This window comes from Mastomys coucha, unplaced genomic scaffold (assembly GCF_008632895.1).
Source record: "Mastomys coucha isolate ucsf_1 unplaced genomic scaffold, UCSF_Mcou_1 pScaffold3, whole genome shotgun sequence".
In the NCBI taxonomy this organism is placed as follows: domain Eukaryota; kingdom Metazoa; phylum Chordata; class Mammalia; order Rodentia; family Muridae; genus Mastomys; species Mastomys coucha.
In genome coordinates, this window is record NW_022196909.1 from 25,236,028 (window position 1) to 25,254,122 (window position 18,095).

An 18,095-nucleotide genomic window follows, 5' to 3' on the forward strand; every position below is an offset into this window, starting at 1 on the left:
AAAAAAACAAAACAAAACAAAAAAACAAAAAAAAACCCAAAAGAAACAAATTATTAAAGTATGATTTTTAACTACTGTTAAACATTTTTAAAAGTATAGCCTAAGAATATTTTGATTGGAATACATTTTGATAAAATTCTTCAATTTTACATTTAATATTTTGTATGTGAATGTTGCATTTTAAGTTATTGTCAGTAAATATTGTGCTTTAGATTTTTCTCTGGTGTTACATGCTTGCTAAATGATTTTTACTGGTCTTGTTTAAAAATGTTTTCTGAGCTATTTTAAGAAAAATCATTGTTGCCTATTTTGCTTTGTAGAAATCTATTTGATATAGTAAAATAGACTACTTTTTGCTCTAAGCTGTAGGTTGAATATTTACTGTTAATATCTTTATATCAGTTTAGTCAGTACCAATAATTAAAAATATCTAATATCATTTAAAAGGTTGGGGAATTGTGGAGTAATCTTTCTATGGTTAACATTATTCTTGGTTGCTAAATCGCTTTTTGTGGACATAAAGCTAGCTTCCCTTTAATTAGATTAATTTAATTAGGTTAGGAATAAAAGTTAACAAGAAACAAAATTCAGAGTAATATGTTTTATACTTGTATTTTTTTTTAAGTTTATCACTCAGTTTTGTGGGCTTAACAGTTTGTTAGTATTTGAATTAATTAATTCAAAGCAAGAGTCATTTTCCTATGCAGTTAGTTAATGTAGTGGATTTTATCATCATATAACAATATTTTTATGTATTTTAATGAGGAACATAAAGTTTGGGAATGTTTGTAATGCAGAGTGATTGTAAGTAAGGTAGTTTTAAAGCAGAAGTGATGCATGTGTGTGTACATGTATGTGTCTGTATGTTTGTCTGTGTCTGCACATATTGAGCCCAGTAACTCATGCCTGCTAGGCAAAGTCTACCATCTAAGCTAATATTCTCAGCCCCTGTATATTTAAAACAAACTAAAATTGAAGTTATATATGAATTTTATAGGTTCAATACTCACTCAACTCACTTTTTCATGAACATTTTTTTCTCTTTTTGGTGAAGTCTTTTTTTTTTTCCCTTGTCATAAAAGCCACCCTAGACACTGCTATAGGAATTACTTTTTCAAACTACATATCAAAACCAGGTGATGGTGGCACATGCCTTTAATCTTAGCACTTGGGAGGCACTTCTGAGTTTGTGGCCAGCCTGATCTACAGAAAAAGTTCCAGGACATCTAGGACTACACCAGAGAAACTGTCTCAAATAAACAAACAAATCCTCAAAACAGACAAACACCAACCAACCAACCAATCAAAAACCACCAACCAAAGCAAATTAACGACTGCAGGATGAGTTATAATGAGCTAAGTATCTTACAGTCTGTGCTGCCACAGGGCCCAGGAAAGTTGGGAGAGAGCATCTTTCCATGAGCCCGTTCCAGGAAGTTACAAACCAGTGTTCTGTGCTAGAAGGCATCTTACTCAGTAAGAAGTACATAGAAGAGCTTCAAGTGGAGATCTAAATCTAGTGAAATGGCAGAGAAATGTAATCTAAGACTTTAGTTCAATTTTAATAAAAGTTGATGAGCTGTTATGCTCCTCAAAGTATTTTAGGAAATACTTCCTGAAGTATTTTAGAAAAGTCAGATATTAAAAAAAAACACCCATATGTGAAATATAAGTAGCTATTTTTGTACAACTATTGTACATATGCATTTAAGTAACTTTTCTTTTGAAAATGTAAAAAATATGAATGTTTAGTTTTTAATGAATTGCACATAACATTTACCTATCAAATTTGAACTGTAGTCATTCAGTGAACAGTACATGGATTGATTGTAGTCCATTTTTAAACTTCATTCTGTCTACTAACTCTTAATTTGGAAAAACCTTATGACATATTTGTAATTCCAGCACACTGAGTCACGAAGATAGCTAGGATGATCTACAGAGTGGTACCCTGTCCTCAAAAACAGAAGGAAAGAAAAAGAAATAGAAAGAAAAATTGAAGTCAGGTTACCTTCTGTGAGCATTTAGCTTGGAGGTAATGCCTTACGCAATGTTCTGGTTTTAGTACAGCAAAACAAACAAGATCCACGCATTAGTCACATATGTAAATTTTATGTAATAATTTTATTTCCTAATGGAAGAATGAACTTTATAATATAAACTATATAAATTTTATAATCCAAAATTTCTTATGAGTTTACATAATGAAAAATCCAAGTATTATTCAAGTTGCTTGGTTTCTTTTTTCCTTCGTGGTTACTTTGAACTCTGGATTCTCTCTTCATAATTAAGAATTTTTGTTTGTTTGCTTTTGAGACTGGGTCTTCTTATGTAGTCTTGACTGGCCTGGAGCTGGCTGTGTAGACCAGGCTGGCCTTGAATTTACACAGTCTCTAGCTCTCTGTGTCTCTGTCTCTTTAATAGGGTCTAATATGTCTGGCAGTTTATGACTGCCTGTAAGTCCACCTCCAGGGGACTCTGACACCCTCTCTTGCCACTTCAAGATACTGTATGCGGGTATGCACATCTACATGCAGACACACAGAAATAGAAAATAAAGTGAATGGGGTCTTGTTCAAGGCTGCCCTTGAAATCACGGTTCATGACTGTCTATGTCCTGTGCGTGCATGCATGTGTGTGTTTGTGTGTGTGTGTGTGTGTGTGTGTGTGTGTGTGTGTGTGTGTGAATTTATGTAGTAGATACAGAATTTAAAACTTAGGTAAGGAAAGACAAACATTTTTTTCAAGACAGGGCTTCTCTGTGTAGCCCTGGCTGTCTTGGAACTTGTTCTGTAGACCAGGCTGACCGCAAATTCAGATCTGCCTGACTCTGCTTCCCAAGTACTGGGATTAAAAGTGTGTGCCACCACATCTGATTTAATACTTCGATTTTTCTCTTAAAATTTGACTTAATAGGTATTTGATGTCTTTAAATATAACTAATTAATTATTAATTAATTAAATATATTACTATTCAAGTAATTTTATCTTTAAAAAGTATTTGAAATTGTATATTTGTGGTACCCAGTACTCCAGAGGCAGGCAGATTTCTGAGTGCAAGCTCAGCCTGTTCTCTATAGTGAGTTTTAGGACAGCAAGTGCTACATAGTGAGCCTCTTCTGCTTTGAAGACAGGCACAGTGAGTCACATCTGTAATCCCAGGATTCACTTGTAATCCTAGGATTTGAGAGATTGAGGCAAAAGGATTGCTGTCTGATGCTAGCCTGGTCTACATAGTTAAGGCTCTGTCTCAAAAAATTAGAAAAACCAAGTGTTGGAATGCAGCAGATCTATTAGTCAGTGGTATAGGGTTTTAATTAGTTTCTCAGGAACATGATTCATTTCTTATGATTCATCTTCTAAAATATATCTGACTATATAGTCAATTTTATCAAGAAGCATGGTATTGTAGGTTAGCTAGATTTTTAAGTGAAAAAATTGAGATCCTTTAATTAAAGTATAAAATTCAGTATTAAAAATTTAGCCAGATGTGGTGGCTCACACCTTTAATCCCCGAAGCATGTGGTTCTCTGTGGGTTAGAAGCCAGCCTGGTCTACAAGGAGAGTTTCAGGATGACCAGGCCTATTACACAGAGAAATTTTGTCTCAAAAAAGCCAAACACAAACAAGATATTTAAAGCTACATTATTAAATTGTGATTACCACATCTGTGTGCTCTTGTTTTATTTTTTTTAAGCCAGTGTCCCTTGATAGAAGTGACAGATAAGTTTACGGCAAATGGCTACCAGCTCGTCGAGGTGATTCTGTACTGTCCAGTTTGTAGGTGACTCACAGAGTTTCAATATGGGCGTCTGTTATTTCTAATGCCTTAAGTTGAAGAAGCAGACATTAAATAGGCGACTGCCGTAGCACTGACTTGAACTCTCTGATTTTAGGTTCTTCAGAAGATGATGAGGTCATTCAACCAGGGTTCATCAGCCCCAGGTTAGTCTGTTTTTTTAAATTAAATGTTTTACTTAACCTAGTTAGTGCCTTGAGTGATCAGTAGAGGCATATGAGAGGACTTAGGGACTCTATCCCTAAGGATTCGTCCATTTTGGTTTTTCCCCATGGGGAAAATCGCAATGGCATTGCTTCCTAGTATTCTCCATCCAGAACATCTCCTCTATAAACCGCTTTCCCACCACAGTTGTGTGGGGGGCGTGTTCTACGTACCCTGACCTTCTGTTTGATAGTGTTTGGTTCTGTGATTTTCTTTTCCATAACTTTTCCAGGACAGATAACATACTTAAGCATTCATGGAGACAAATCCATTGCTTATTCATTTCTGTGACTCCCAGTAGGCCCTAACAAATATCTATTGAATTAAAGTACAGATACACTAGTGTTTTCAAATAATTCACTGTATGTAAAGTGGACTTTTGAAGACGTTTCATTTCATTAATGCGGCCTGTGTCATTTATATCGCTCTTCACTGTAGTCACTAAAATCTGCTCATCATCCTACTGTAAAATGGAGTTGCTTGAAGTTAAATCTAGACTTCAGACATGGGATTTTATTATTTATATTATTGATTTTCTTCAGTAGTTGCCCTAATGAGTTAAAAACCTGTCTGAGATTAGTTGGCTTGTTTTTCTTGTCTTGTTTTTGAGAGAGGGTCTCACTATGTGGCGCTGCCTGGCCTGAAACTTGCCATGTAAACCAGTCTGACCTGGAACTCATAAAAATATGCCAGGCTCTGCTTTGAGTTCTGGAATTAAATGTGTGTGCCTCCACACCTGGCTCTGACTGAGTTGTAGATTAGTGTACCTTTGAAAGCACTCCGTAAGAGTTGTGAGCCACAAAATTATAGTGATTTATAATGAAATAATATTTCAATATTAAATTTACTAATAAGGATTGTGTAGCCAGAGTAAGGATCAGATATTTTAGTGGAGAAGCCATAGTCAATGCTGCCTTTTGGCAAGCACTGTTTTTGTGGAATTGAACTTAATATGTTAATGATAGTCTGTCTAGTGAGTTTCACTGCTAAAAGTTGCTACAGATATTAATATATCTCTTACTTTCTTACTGTTGATTGTAGAGTTTTTCTGGAGGTAAATTGGCCTTTTTAGGCGTTTTTGTTTGTTTGGAAAAGATGTTAACATCAGTGTATTAAATGACTGCAATAAAGTTTCTTTTTCTGTTTTTTTCTTGAGGAAAAGGAAGTTGGAGAAGAGGTCCCATTTCCCAAGGGAGGTTGTTTCTGCAGTCTGAGCATTAAACAGAAAGGCTCTGACTATCAATGGGACCCTAGCTAGCTTCATGCCCTCTTGAGGAAACTGAAGCCCGAGCCATTCAGTTAGGAACCAGACTGTCAGCTAGCATGGAGGTGGGGCTGGAGCCCCAGCCTACAGATTTGAGCTAGATGATTATTTCCCAGGGTTTGTTTCCAGGCCTTTCATCTTTCTACTCTCCACCTTTTTCCAGCTTCATATTTCTGTTTTGATCAGTAAACTCTTCAGAGTAAATATTGAAATAATCCTAACAGGTAGAGCATAGTCTTTTCATCTGATTATTTGTTTCTATGAGATGAACTTTTAAATAATTAACCTGTAAATGATTTTAGGGGAAGGAGAATAAATATGTGTACATTGTGTTTTTCATTTTATAGATTCAGGTATTTCTACTGTAAAATAATCCTTGAATTATGTAGCATACATGTACAAGTAATACAAGTGAGAAATAATGCCTATAGTTTTTTCAAATTTAAGTTCTTTTGTGCTATTCTGGATAGTTATGTGAAGCTTATTTGCTACTGGATGATTGTTTACAAAGTTACCATTTTAACTATAATAGTTTACAAAAGTATTTATTGGACATAGCTTTAGAAAGTATATGAGAAAAGTAATACTGAATTTTTATTTCCTTTTATTGCAAGAGAAATGCTATTGTAGTGGAATTTTGCTAGATTTTCAAAATAGCATTTTACAAATAGTGGCTTTAAAATAATGCCTCGTTTATGAAGTCTGTTCTTCCAAGTTTTGTTTTACTGCAAGAGTACCTGACCAAAGACCAGTTACACATAGCTTGGTTTTGAAATGTAAAAGTGATTTAAATGAAAAGCTTTAGATTTATGATAATAAGTTCCTCTGTTTTCACACTAGTCTCCAAACAATATAATTTAGAAGGCATCTAAAAAAATGTTTTAAAGAGATTTTTGACAACTGAATTTTTCTCAAGAAGAAAAATTACTTGAAGTCAGGGCATTTTTTTTTTTTGTCTCCCGGTTTTAAAAAAAAAAAATCTGAAGGAGTCCGGAATTTTGGTTTTGCAGACAAAACCAAAACGCCCTCATTTTCTGGTACTTTGCTACCATGCTCAGCTGGGGTTTCGTTCCCTATGACTCTCTCTTTTAATCCCTCGTGGAACACTTCACTGGAACACAGGGAGTGGCTGGAGTCGGGTTGGTTTCCCCCCACCCGACGCGGGTCGATAGCCTTTGCCTACGATCATGCGGGAACCGACGGGGTCCCCAACTCCCACCCTCCGCTTTCTAGATCCTTCAGAGAAAAGCGCTGCTGATGTATTAGCTACTAGCCAGCCTCCCAACTGCAGGCTCGCAGCTTGCTAATTTTAAGCATGGCCGGTGGGGGCAGGGGCAGTCACTTTCTGAGTCTCTCCGGAGTCGCCTTGCTTAGATTTAGAACATTCTGGAATCTCAGAGGTAAACGAGATCAAATTATATATGAGACACGTTTAAATTCAGTAAAAAAGGTCTAGGTCGGGGCTGATGTTTTGTCCTAGTGGCGAAGGTAAGGGCAGCTTTTGTTTGTTTTGAAGAGCAAGATGACAAATGTTTAAAAGTCCCTTAGTAAGACAAGAGCCTTCTGTGGAAGGACTGAATTTCTAGAGGGAAGATGGTGGAGTAAGGGGTAGAGGGTAAGGGGGCAGAAGACAGAAAGGTAAAGAAAGGAAAGGGCAGGTATGCAAACCTCAGAATCCGACCCAGGGATCTTGGGGCCCTGGAGCCTTGGGGACTCTGGGGGTAGAGGCTGCACAGGAAAGTGCTAGCTGCTGAGACAGCTAGAGCTGCAGAGCTCTGCTGAGTGAAGGAGACCCGGTCTAGTCTTAGCAGTGCCTCAGCTCCTCATAGTTTTCACAAGAATCAAAACACTGTTTTCTGCTTTAATAGAATTGTACACAGCTTCTAACGATGAGCAAGGTCGGGGTTCTTGTAGAATGTTGTGGAGCAATTCAGTTGAGAAAACGTGACCACATTTAAAAAACATGGGAAACCCAAGCCTCATATCCAGCGGACTTGGGGTAGATTGTTTGTCATCCCCTCCCTCCGGTATTAAGTTGAGTCAGGGTAGGACTTGGGCTAATTTTAAAGACATTTTGGAAGAGCTATGATAAATCAAGCTATGAAACATTTGGCTTTTGAAGGCTTAAAACATGCATTTTAGTCAAACTCGGGTCTTTCTGGCACTAAAACCAAGTAGGAAATGAGAAAAAAATTAAACCCAGAAGACTTCAGAAGGTGACAAATTGGAAAGCATTGTAGGATACTCATAAGAACCATTTTATATGATAGAAGCACTCTGAGCCTTAAGAGCTTATGGTCAGTTTATAAAAAAGGCTCAAAAGATTTGGGGAGGGGGCAGAATCTATTTAAAAGACAGTGCCATATCCTTGAGTTGATGAGATTGTGTCTCCAACTCTCCCTCTTTTTCCAACTTCCTTTTTTCCTGTTTCTTTCTAGCCTTCCTTCACCTCCATTTCCCTCTCTTTATGCCCACCCCCAAGGTATGTAAATGCTTGTGCCTTAAATTCTTTGTCAATGAATTTTAGAGATATTCTTAGGGTTCCCAACTGGAAAAACCCTTCTACATAACTTGAAAGCTTGATGTCCCTCTCAGGAAATGAGTGAATTGATAACCTCTGACACCAGTGACCAGCCTGGTGAACCCTACCTTAATACTTTGAATGCCGGAGGCCCCTAATCAGGTACAACTGAATCCCACGACTGTACCATCCTGTGCGGCTCAGCAGTAGCACTCCTACTTTACACATACTGAAGTATATCTGAAATTTGTTAGATTTAAGAAGGCAAGGACCCAGAGTCCATTTACTGTGTGTTTGATTCTTACTAGTAAACTTTGATAAACTAAAAACAAACTTGTAGATAAAATGTAATTCACCATAAACCAAAATTTACAGGCCTGTTAACTTTTGGAGACTTTTGCATAAATATCTCATAAACTATCCCAATTTACATGGATACACTTCCAGGTTATTTGATATTAGATTTTTAAAAGGTATTTTTTTTTAAATTACAAAAATAATATTTAGAATTTTTATTGTTTATAATGTATAATATAACAAGTGGGTTAGCAATACATTTCTACTATTAAGGTAATGTTTAGTAAATGCTTGGTTAACAAACAGTTTCTTTAGAATGTGGGACTTGTTACTCTTGGAAAATCCCTTGGATTTTAAGGTTTTTTTTTTTCCTCTCCACCAGCTGGCACATTGTTATCCTTCTCAAAATAAATAAAAGCTTGCCTCCTTCCTGAGAACAACAAAAGAAAGAAACATATTTTTTTAAAAAAAAAGTCTTTCCCAATTGATCAGTTTTGATTGACATCATTTATCACAAACAGGTGAAAATCATTTATTTCTTTATGCATTGATTAGTTTCAGATCTGAGCCAATTATTCTTAGGTTTTCAGCATGAGAAAGAGTGTTAATAGGTGTACTGTGTGGACTTTTCATAATCCCAACATTTTAGTTTGTGTGAAGCCACTGTGTGGGCTGGCTAGAGAGATGGGGAGAGGGGTGTACTGGCATGGTGGGGGAGGGTCAGCTGGTAGCTTTGAAGAAGGGAAGTGGTATCTACAGTTTTTCTGTAAACTGCTTGTTTAAGAAAATGGGGGGATGGGGTAGTGAAAGACTGGTGGAAGCCTTATAATGTCTCAAAACAGGCCATTTATTTTAAAGAAACAAAGCACTTCTCGTTAATATATAGTGCTTTCTGAAATACTCGGTAGGGTGATTAGTATTGTTACAAACTCGACAAAAACAATTTGAAAAGCAAACAGCGTTTTGATGCAGAGGGCCAACAGGAAGGGAAAGGAGGGGCCCGTTGCGTTATTACAGTCTCCAGTATTTGACCGACCTGCTTGCTGGCTGTAGAACCCTCCTAAGATGTCAGGATCCAGTTAATATCACGCGGATTTACCTTTCCCCACATGCCCTCTCTCCAGACCCCAGCAGTGGAGGGAGGCTTTTTCTTTTACAGTCTCCTCTCCTACATCCCTCTTCACCTCCTCGTGCCGCTCCCCTCCCCCTCCCCCTCCCCCCTTCCCCCTGCGCTGAGTCTCCTGCTCTTGGGGAACAATCACCACTGATTGAGGTTCACTCTATGTTAGGCTAGAAAACTGGGCTGTAATTTAGGAAGTCATTAATCACATCTCCTCCCCCGGAAAGAGATGTCGGAGAAACCTGTGAAGTACAATTTCTTCTATACCTCTCAAAAATGTTCTGATATGAGCAACACTATTTGATAGAAAATTAGTAGCGATTTTTTTTTCAGGATTTTATTTCAAATTAAAAAAAAATCAGGTTGAAATTAGGTGTGCTTTTGCCTTTTGGTAGGTTTATGTTACCAATATCTGAAGTTAATTGTTATATAATTAAATTTAAATCTGGACTTAGGAATTGCATATTTTCCTGTACAAATTAAATGTTAATGTCCCTAAGGTGGTTTGGTGTTGTGGGAACAGCAGAATCCCTATGGGTGTACATATGTGGGGAATCATAACATTAGTTGCTTTATTTAAATGGCTCCCCCCTATGAGATTAGAGAAGCGTGTGTGTAGGGAAGGCTTGTGCACGCACACTGTTGCCTTTCTAAACCAGCGATTCACAAGGGCCCTTCGTTTAAATAATACAAAATCAGCATTCTGATTAATCATAAAGAAGCGTCCCAGATTGTCTTTAAGATAACATGTTTGAGTTTTCCGTGCTCATTCATAAATTATTTTGATGTCAGCACAGATGAAATGGCGATTGGTTATCTCTTCCTCTTGCCAGCCCCTTAAGGATCCGAGGTGAATTAGTAGCAAGAAAGCATGTAATTGACAGAGTCACGTGTGCTCAGGGGCCAGAAACCGGAGAGAGAAGAGAAAAAAATCAAAAGAAGGAAAGCACATTAGACCATGCGAACTAAATTTGTGATCGCACAAAATCAAGATGTCAGGCTGAGGCTGCAGAGCACTCCGATCCAGAGGGAAAGTTTGCATCTCTGGAGTTTGAAGCTGAGGGCCGGTGGGGCAACATGGCCGAAGGTTAATTTTCTTTTCTATTGTTTTACTGTGATTCCTCTCTTCTTTTCTCTCCTGCTTCTTCCCACCACGCAGTTTCTCCTCCCTTCTCTGCGGTCCCCCTTTACCCTAATACTGGGCATTATCTCCCCACCCACTTAGAGTGCCGTGGGGCTTCAGCAAAACCTATTGTTACGGATCTCCAAAATGTTTTGTACCGCCCACACTGATTCACAACTTGGAAAGCTTTCAGGGGGCTATTGTTTAAATTGTGTGTGTGTGTGTGTGTGTGTGTGTGTGATTATGTGTAGTTTCAGTTAGTGAGTTCAAGAAAACTTTTATACACCTGCCCCCTCCCCCATTCTAACCCTAACTTTAATTGAAAGTTAGGGGGAGGGGAATGCACATTGCAAATAACCCGGGATTCCCGTCTGCCTCACGTGCATTAACCAGTAGCCAGCCATCCTCAGAATTTCTCTTTTTTCTTTCTGCTTTCTGGAAAAACCAATCTCCCTGAAAAATTACTCTTTGTAAATTGGAATAGTATTAGGTCAGCAATCTGTGGCTGAAGTGTCAGAAGCTGTAACTGTACAATGTTACTGAGGAAAGGGGCCAGATGAAAAAGTGTGCGGCTGTACTGAAACGTGGAAGCTGGTGTGAGCGATCCAGCAGTGTGGCTTCCCCTCCCTGGCTTGGCTTTTAACCCTTTTTGTTTCTTTTTCTTTTTCTTTTCTTTCTTTTTCTTTTTCTTTTCTTTCTTTTTTTTTAAGAAGGAAAATGTTTGCCAACCTTTTGTTTTTAACTTTCATTGCTTTTCACGAGCAAACATTTTTGTTTGGATGAGCACTATATAGAAATGCAGGCTAACTGACTTTTGTCACCTTCCATGGCAGGCGGGGCAAGCAAAGGTGAAGAGCCAGAAAAACTGCCTGGACTGGCAGAGGACGAATCCCAGGTTCTGCATGGAACTGGCCACTGTAAATGGTTCAACGTGCGCATGGGATTCGGATTCATCTCCATGATAAGTCGAGAGGGAAACCCCTTGGATGTCCCAGTGGATGTATTTGTACACCAAGTAAGCCAGACTTTTTAATCCCCTTTTTACCAGTTTCCATGTGTGGGAGTTGGTATGTAGTTATGTTAATAGACATAGAAAAATGTGCTTTTGAAATATTCAGTTAAATCGGGTGATTGTCCAGGTTTTAGTTGTTCCCTCTTAAGGTATATTTTTCTAAATAGAAAATGAAGTCTGGTACTTCACTGACTCTGCTCGAGTTGATGTTATTTAATAAACCTTCCCTTCATTCAACAAGGAAATTGTGTTCTAGAGGTGCCCCTTACTATGGCTTGCATTGCCTGTGCATAGTGAATGAATGGGAAGTGCAGGAAGCAATGGATCCCTGAAAGTGTTTCAACAGCCAGTTTGCTTGTTGTGAGAAAGTATAGGCACCCTGTATTTTGGATACTTCTAATGACAGTACCACCTGTACTAGTTTATCATTGTCTGTTCTATAGTCTATAGCAGGCCTATGCAAAAATAACTTGGTTTTATAATGAAATGAAATAGAATGTCATTAGTGAAGAGTGGGGCTTGAAGCAATGCCAAACCATTAAGAACTATTTCCTCTTAGGTCATTGATTCAGGGATACTGTCTCTTTAAAAGACCAAATTTATTTTATTTTTTATTTTTTTTAAAAATGCAGGCAAACGTGGCTGTTTAAAACCGGATAGTTGGTTACACGGTAAATTTCTACAGTTGCTTGTATTGTGTTATAGTTTTTAAAAATACTTAAATACCAAACGACAGTCATTGTTTCCCATTTTAAAAACTGTCCCCAGGAGACAATAAATCCCTTTCTAATAACCGGCTGCTTCAGGGTTAGGCAGAGCTTACAGTCTGCAAGTAGAGAAAGTAGAAATGCTCTAGTGAGTTCCCAGACTCACTCAGTGTGAGGAGGCTCCTGAGGGAAGAGGGTTATTTTGGCTTTACTAAGTTAGGAGCAGCTGAGTGAGTTCTATGTTGCATGTTGACTGGCATGGGTCCATGTCTGCAATCCTGAAGTTTCTCTGCTAAACAGTGTGATCCTGACTTGCTTGTGTTGGTTTACACCCTGTTCCCCAAGGCAGGTCACTTCAAATTCCGTCTGTAAGCAGGAGGGACATAGGACACCAGTCTGTGCTCATCTGCTGTGCTCTGGCGCTTGCTAGCTGGGGGCTTTGCAGGTTTCTTTCCTAAGGGCCTGGCTGTCATTCCTGGCTGTTCACAGAGGAAGGATAAGTCTCTGTGAAAGGAAACAATGTCAATAGTAAATAGGTGCTTGGATAAAGCCTGCTAAGTTTACGTTGCATATTCTGGTGTATTCTTTTCTTTTTTAAATTTTTTTCAGGCTCTTGCTTCTCCCTTGAACCCTTTTAGGTTGTTAAATTGTTCTTTACGATGTCATAAATTTGTTTTATGGATGATAAATGAAAAAATAGATCTTTTTTCTTTGTTTTATCACACCTTGTAATAATTTCCTTATATTTGTGTTTCTAAGATATATTTTAGAAAGATAGAAATATATTGAAATAGCTATTTTACTAACCAGTGTTAGTTTAGACCTATTAAAGCATCCACTTTAAACTGTTTAATAGAGATGAGATTAATAGTCCTATGTACACTGAATTAAAAATACATTGCTGGTAAATGTCATATAACTACTACTGCTGTTTCTATAGTATAAACATTGCTTTTTAACATTTCCCTTATTCTCTGCACATGTAAAAAAACAGTGATTAAATGAAGGCTCTTAACTTCTAAATTTGAGATTTGACAAATTAGCATAATGTGAATTATTACGTTGAAGAAAGCAGAGTTCTTGCTGATTCTAGTCCAAGTAAAAGTTAGATAGTTATAAGTGAGGTATTTAGGGGACTGTGAACTCTGTACAAACAGGTTTGGTTCAGAATTAGTCTATAGCATGTTAACACTTTTAACTTAACTATTATTTTTACTGCATAAGCATTTTTTACAAGACATGCTGTCGGGTTTTTTTTCTGTACTATATAAGAATATGTCTAAAACATTAGAAATTTGAAATGTTAAGCTAGACCAGTGTTTGTGAAGTATATGCCAGGTTGGCTTTTTAACATAATGTATTATTTTGTGTATCTGAGGTAATGTGTATGGTTGTGTGTGTTGAGTAGCTCTTGTGGAGATTAGAGGACAACTCTGTGGAGTTGGTTCTAGTTCACCTCGTAGGTATTGAATTCAGGTACTTGGTTGGCTTGAGGGGCAAGTGCTTCTCCCATTACACCCTCTTACTGGTCTTGTTTGTATCCAAAAGTACATGTGCCATAGTATTCGAAGCATTTAGGGGGTTTGTTTGTTTCGTTTTTGTTTTTTTTTTCCGAGGGTTTCTCTGTGTAGAGCTAGCTGTCCTGAAAGTCACAGAGATCTGTGTGCCTCTGCCTTCCGAGTGTTAGGATTAAAGGCATGTGTGTGCGCCTCTTCTACCACCGGCTCTGAGCACTTTTTTTCCCCTAAGATTTATTTATCTTTGTGAGTCTACTGTCGCTGTCTTCAGACACACCAGAAGAGGGTATCAGACCCCATTACAGATGGTTGTGAGCCACCATGTGCTTGCTGGGAATTGAACTCAGGACCTCTGGAAGAGCAGTCAGTGCTCTTAACCCTGAGCCATCTCTCCAGACTGAAATATAAGTATTTAATATAAGTTAGATACAATGGAAGATTTTTAGAAAAATTGCATGCTATTTAAATAATTAGATATGTACATTTCGTTAATATAGGCTAAGATACTGGGTGACAGGCCTCTCTGTGGCATACTTGCCCGCTGGCGCTGTTTCATACTTTGTGTGTTTGGGATTCTTGTGTTAATATAAGTTTTAATATAAACTTTTAATATAAACTTTTTATATTTTTTTAGCTGGAGACATGGCTCAGGTCGTTTTTTTGTTTGTCTGTTTCAGAGAACCTGGGTTCTGTTACGAGTCCCTACATCAGGCCTCTCAAAAATTGCCTGTAATTCTAGTCCCAAGAGGATCAGACATCCTTGCAAAGACATACAAAATAAACCAACCTAAAAAAAAGAATTTCTGGGCTAGAGCGATGGTTCAGCAGTAAGAGCACTGACTGCTGCAGGGGCCCGCTGGTCTTTGCAATTACTGGTATTTTCCTTTATAGAATTTGTATTTTTGTCTTCACAAATAATACAAATGTCTGAATTACAAAGGTTTTATATATTTCACGTTTCTTTTTATTTATCTTAGAAAACATCTCAAACAGTAATGGAAATAAAAAATGTAAAGTTATGATGGCTGAGTGTAGGATGCACACCTAACATCCCAGTTCTAGGAGCATCAAGAGTTTAATATCACATAGAGCTATAGCTTGTCTAAAACAGACAAATAGAAAAAACTTATAGTCTAAATTTAAAGTGTTATTAAAAACTATTAGGTAACTACTTAAATAGCTACTATTTAAATGAAGGAAACATTTAGTATTGTGCTGTTAGTCAATATTTTATTTCTATATATTTTCAGTTTCTACAGTATCTCAATATTAAACTGTTGCAGAGTGGTTATGTGTTAAAAGAACTTGCTATTCTTGAAAAGTTCAGTTATCAGTACACATACAGGGACAACTTAACAACCCGTCTTTAACTCCAGCATCAGGGCATCTGACAGTTTCTTCAGTTTCTTCCGCCCTTCTGGCCCCTGTGTGTGTGCCAGAAAACACAAAAAAAAATTTAAAAATTGAAAAAAATTATTTTAGCTTGGCATGATGACACATACTTTTCTCTCTTTTTTTGGGGGGGGGGCCGGGGGGTGGCTTTTTTGAGACAGGGTTTCTCTGTGTAGCCTGGCTGTCCTGGAACTCACACTGTAGACCAGGCTGACCTCGAACTCAGAAATCTGCCTGCCTCCGCCTCCCAAGTGCTGGGATTAAAGGCGTGTGCCACCACCGCCTGGCCTAGTCTTAAAATGTTTAGAAAGAGGCTGTTAGTCATTCTCATTTTAAATTTAGAGATAAATTAAGTTCCTACTCAAAACATGCTTCTGCATTTCTTGGTTGAGTTTTTTGTTTGTTTGTTTGTTTTCCCTCCCTTGCTCACTGCCCACTTCCACTTTCCCACCTCCCATCTTTTTTTTTAATGAACTTGTGCATGCCAAACAGGAGGTCAGTCTCTGAACTACCCTTAACTGTGTTTAAGAATTTCTTTGCCAGGCAGTGGTGGTGCATGCCTTTAATCCCAGCACTTGGGAGGCAGAGGCAGGTGGATTTCTGAGTTCTAGGACAGCCAAGGCTACACAGAGAAACCCTGTCTTGAAAAAGAAACAAAACAAAACAAAACCGAAAACAAAAATTTCTGTCTTCAAGAGCAGTTTTAGGTTCACTACAAAATCAGGAGAAAGTGCAAGAACTTTCCTGTATGCGTGAGTTGCCCTCACATGCAGGCCCTCCACTAGCAGCATTTCCACGGTGCTGGCATTGCGTAAGGTAACAGCTGAGGAGCCAGCCGAGTTTGACTTTAACCCACCCTCCCACCCTAGGGAAGTGCCATGAGGCCCAGGCCTTAGTATTATACACTCTGGGTTAGTTCTTAGTCATATTTTAAAACAGCAGCTCAGAACCAATGAAGACAATAAATGTTTTAAAATAGGAAGATAAGAGCCTCCTTCATCTAGTAGTGTCTAAAATGCCACTCACTTACCTATGAGCTTTTGGATTGCATGAATGTAGTAGGTAAAAGAAAAATGTTTACCAGAGCATAGTGGCTCATGCCTGTTAACCCTGTACTCTGGGGCAAAGGCATGAAGAGTCTCTCCAGCTCCCAGGTTAGTCTTTTTTAAATTGAATATTTTTTTTAACATTTGATAAAATATGTTGCATAATATTGATAGCTTAATTTTTATTATAGTGAACTCGAACTTTTATTTATAGTTTTATGATAAATAATATTGTTTAGTGTATAACACACCCATAGTCCTAACTGTTCAAGAAGCCGAGGCAGGAGGATCGCTTGGACTTCTAAGTTCAGGCCTAGCCTAGGCAATATAATGAAACCTTATATAAAAAATATATAAACTGTGGGAAGTATCAGGGTACAAACTGAGGCTTGGGAATAACTTGGCATATATTTTTTTTTAAATAATTTGTTGTTCTGTGTGGGTTTACCTGTTTTCCAGGTATATATAATGTTTATTCTTTAGTGTAAACTAAGGAAAGATACTGTTTTAATCAATATACTTTGATAATGCTGTTAATAATTGTTTAATTTTGTGTGTGACAAGAACATAGACTAATAGAATGGTGTAGACTCTGGTTAAGTAAATTGATTAATCTTTTGGAGAGGAAGTTATTTGTAAGTGTACTATAAGTAGGGACACCAATGTACTACTTTGTATGGCAATACCGTGTAGACTCAAAATACTTAATAGTTTGACACGTGAAAGGGGCCCAGCATATGTTGTTTATTGTGTGGCGCAGTAAGGGAAATTCACTGGGTTTGGGGTCTTGGGTCACTTGGTGGGCTTTAGTCTTTTGGCTAGTCCTGTCTGGTAGCTTCAGTATCACACAGTTAAAATGGGGTTGGTGCAATCTCCTATTTTAGAGAGGTCAAGTTAAGTCTATTGAAGTTGACATTGTATGTATAAAAATAATTTAAAGCTTGTGAACAATGCCAGATGACAGTTTTGATCTTTATTTGAGGACTATTTTTCAAAAGCTTATGTCATGAATTTTATTTTTTGTTTCATCGTTGTTTTTGAACTGCAATTTATATATTCACCATTATATATATTTATGGATCCCTCCCTCACAACACTCGTGCACACACACATGCACACACTTAGATGAGTTTTGACAAATTTTATAACCACCACTTCCCTCATAATATGAAACATGGTCCTCTTTTTGGGGAGTCCCCTTTCGCCCATTTACAGTCACTTTTGAAGAGGTTCGACTGACCAATTGTTGACCTCTGTGTTGTCTTAACTGCCCAACTGGTCAGGTTCTTTTAGCCTGTCTCACATAAAACTATATATACATATTTCAGCATCCTTTGTCTAAGAAGGTCCATATTGCCTTTCACTTTTTTCTTAGGTAATTTCAATCTGCCTGAAAATTACCATCACATTAGGAGCTTTTGTTCTTGGAAAAGGAGAGATCAGTTATGCATTTTACTGATCTTCCTCTTAACATGATCTTTTCCTATGCAACATAAACTGGCGACTTACTTCAGTAGCATGACTCAGGTTATTATTAGGCTTATTCATACTGAATTAAGAAGATTGCTGTGTCCTTGTTACAGACATGCATTTCCTTTTTAGAAAGTAAGTACTCTGTGTGGTGATTTGAATAGGAATGACCCTATAGGCTAAGATAGTTGAATGCTTATGCCTGGGTGTGGTATGATTTGGAAGGATTAGGAGGTGTGGCCTTGTTGGAGGAAGTATATCACTGGGGATGGGCTTGGAGGTCTCAGAATCCCATGCCAAGTCTAGTGTCTCTCTGTCTCTTAGTCTGGGGAACAGGACTTACCTCTTAGCTATCGCTCCAGCTCCATGTGTGCTGCCTGCTGCCTGCCGTGATGATAATGAACTGAATCTCTGAACTGTCAGCAAGCCTCTAATTAAATGCTTTGTTTTTATGAGGGCTGCTTTGGTCATGATGTCAATTCGTAGCAATAGAACAGTAACCAGGACACTTAAAAAAAATTGTGGTTCTTTAATTTTTCTATTCCATAGTCTTTACCAGTCACTAAACGTGCAGCACTCACTGTTGGGTGATATACTGAAGGATTCTGCTCTCTGCCTCTCTT

General features: G+C 37.9%; 1 protein-coding gene across 12 annotated transcripts in view; it reads left to right on the plus strand.

Moving 5' to 3' along the window:
• The window catches only part of Lin28b (lin-28 homolog B), a 99,675-nt gene that overhangs the window by 5,785 nt on the left and 75,795 nt on the right, over positions 1–18,095 (plus strand). For 3 of the 12 annotated variants that reach the window (XM_031347615.1, XM_031347612.1, XM_031347616.1), the window contains exons 2-3: positions 3,897–3,945; positions 11,162–11,343. In XM_031347615.1, coding sequence (XP_031203475.1) covers positions 3,909–3,945; positions 11,162–11,343 — 219 coding nt within the window. In that variant the 5' untranslated portion in view covers positions 3,897–3,908. Of the gene's footprint in view, positions 1–1,717; positions 2,036–3,128; positions 3,946–7,705; positions 7,750–8,467; positions 8,607–9,997; positions 10,293–11,161; positions 11,344–18,095 lie in introns of those variants that run through there. The other 9 variants (XM_031347620.1, XM_031347617.1, XM_031347621.1 and 6 more) reach the window with 9 other exon arrangements.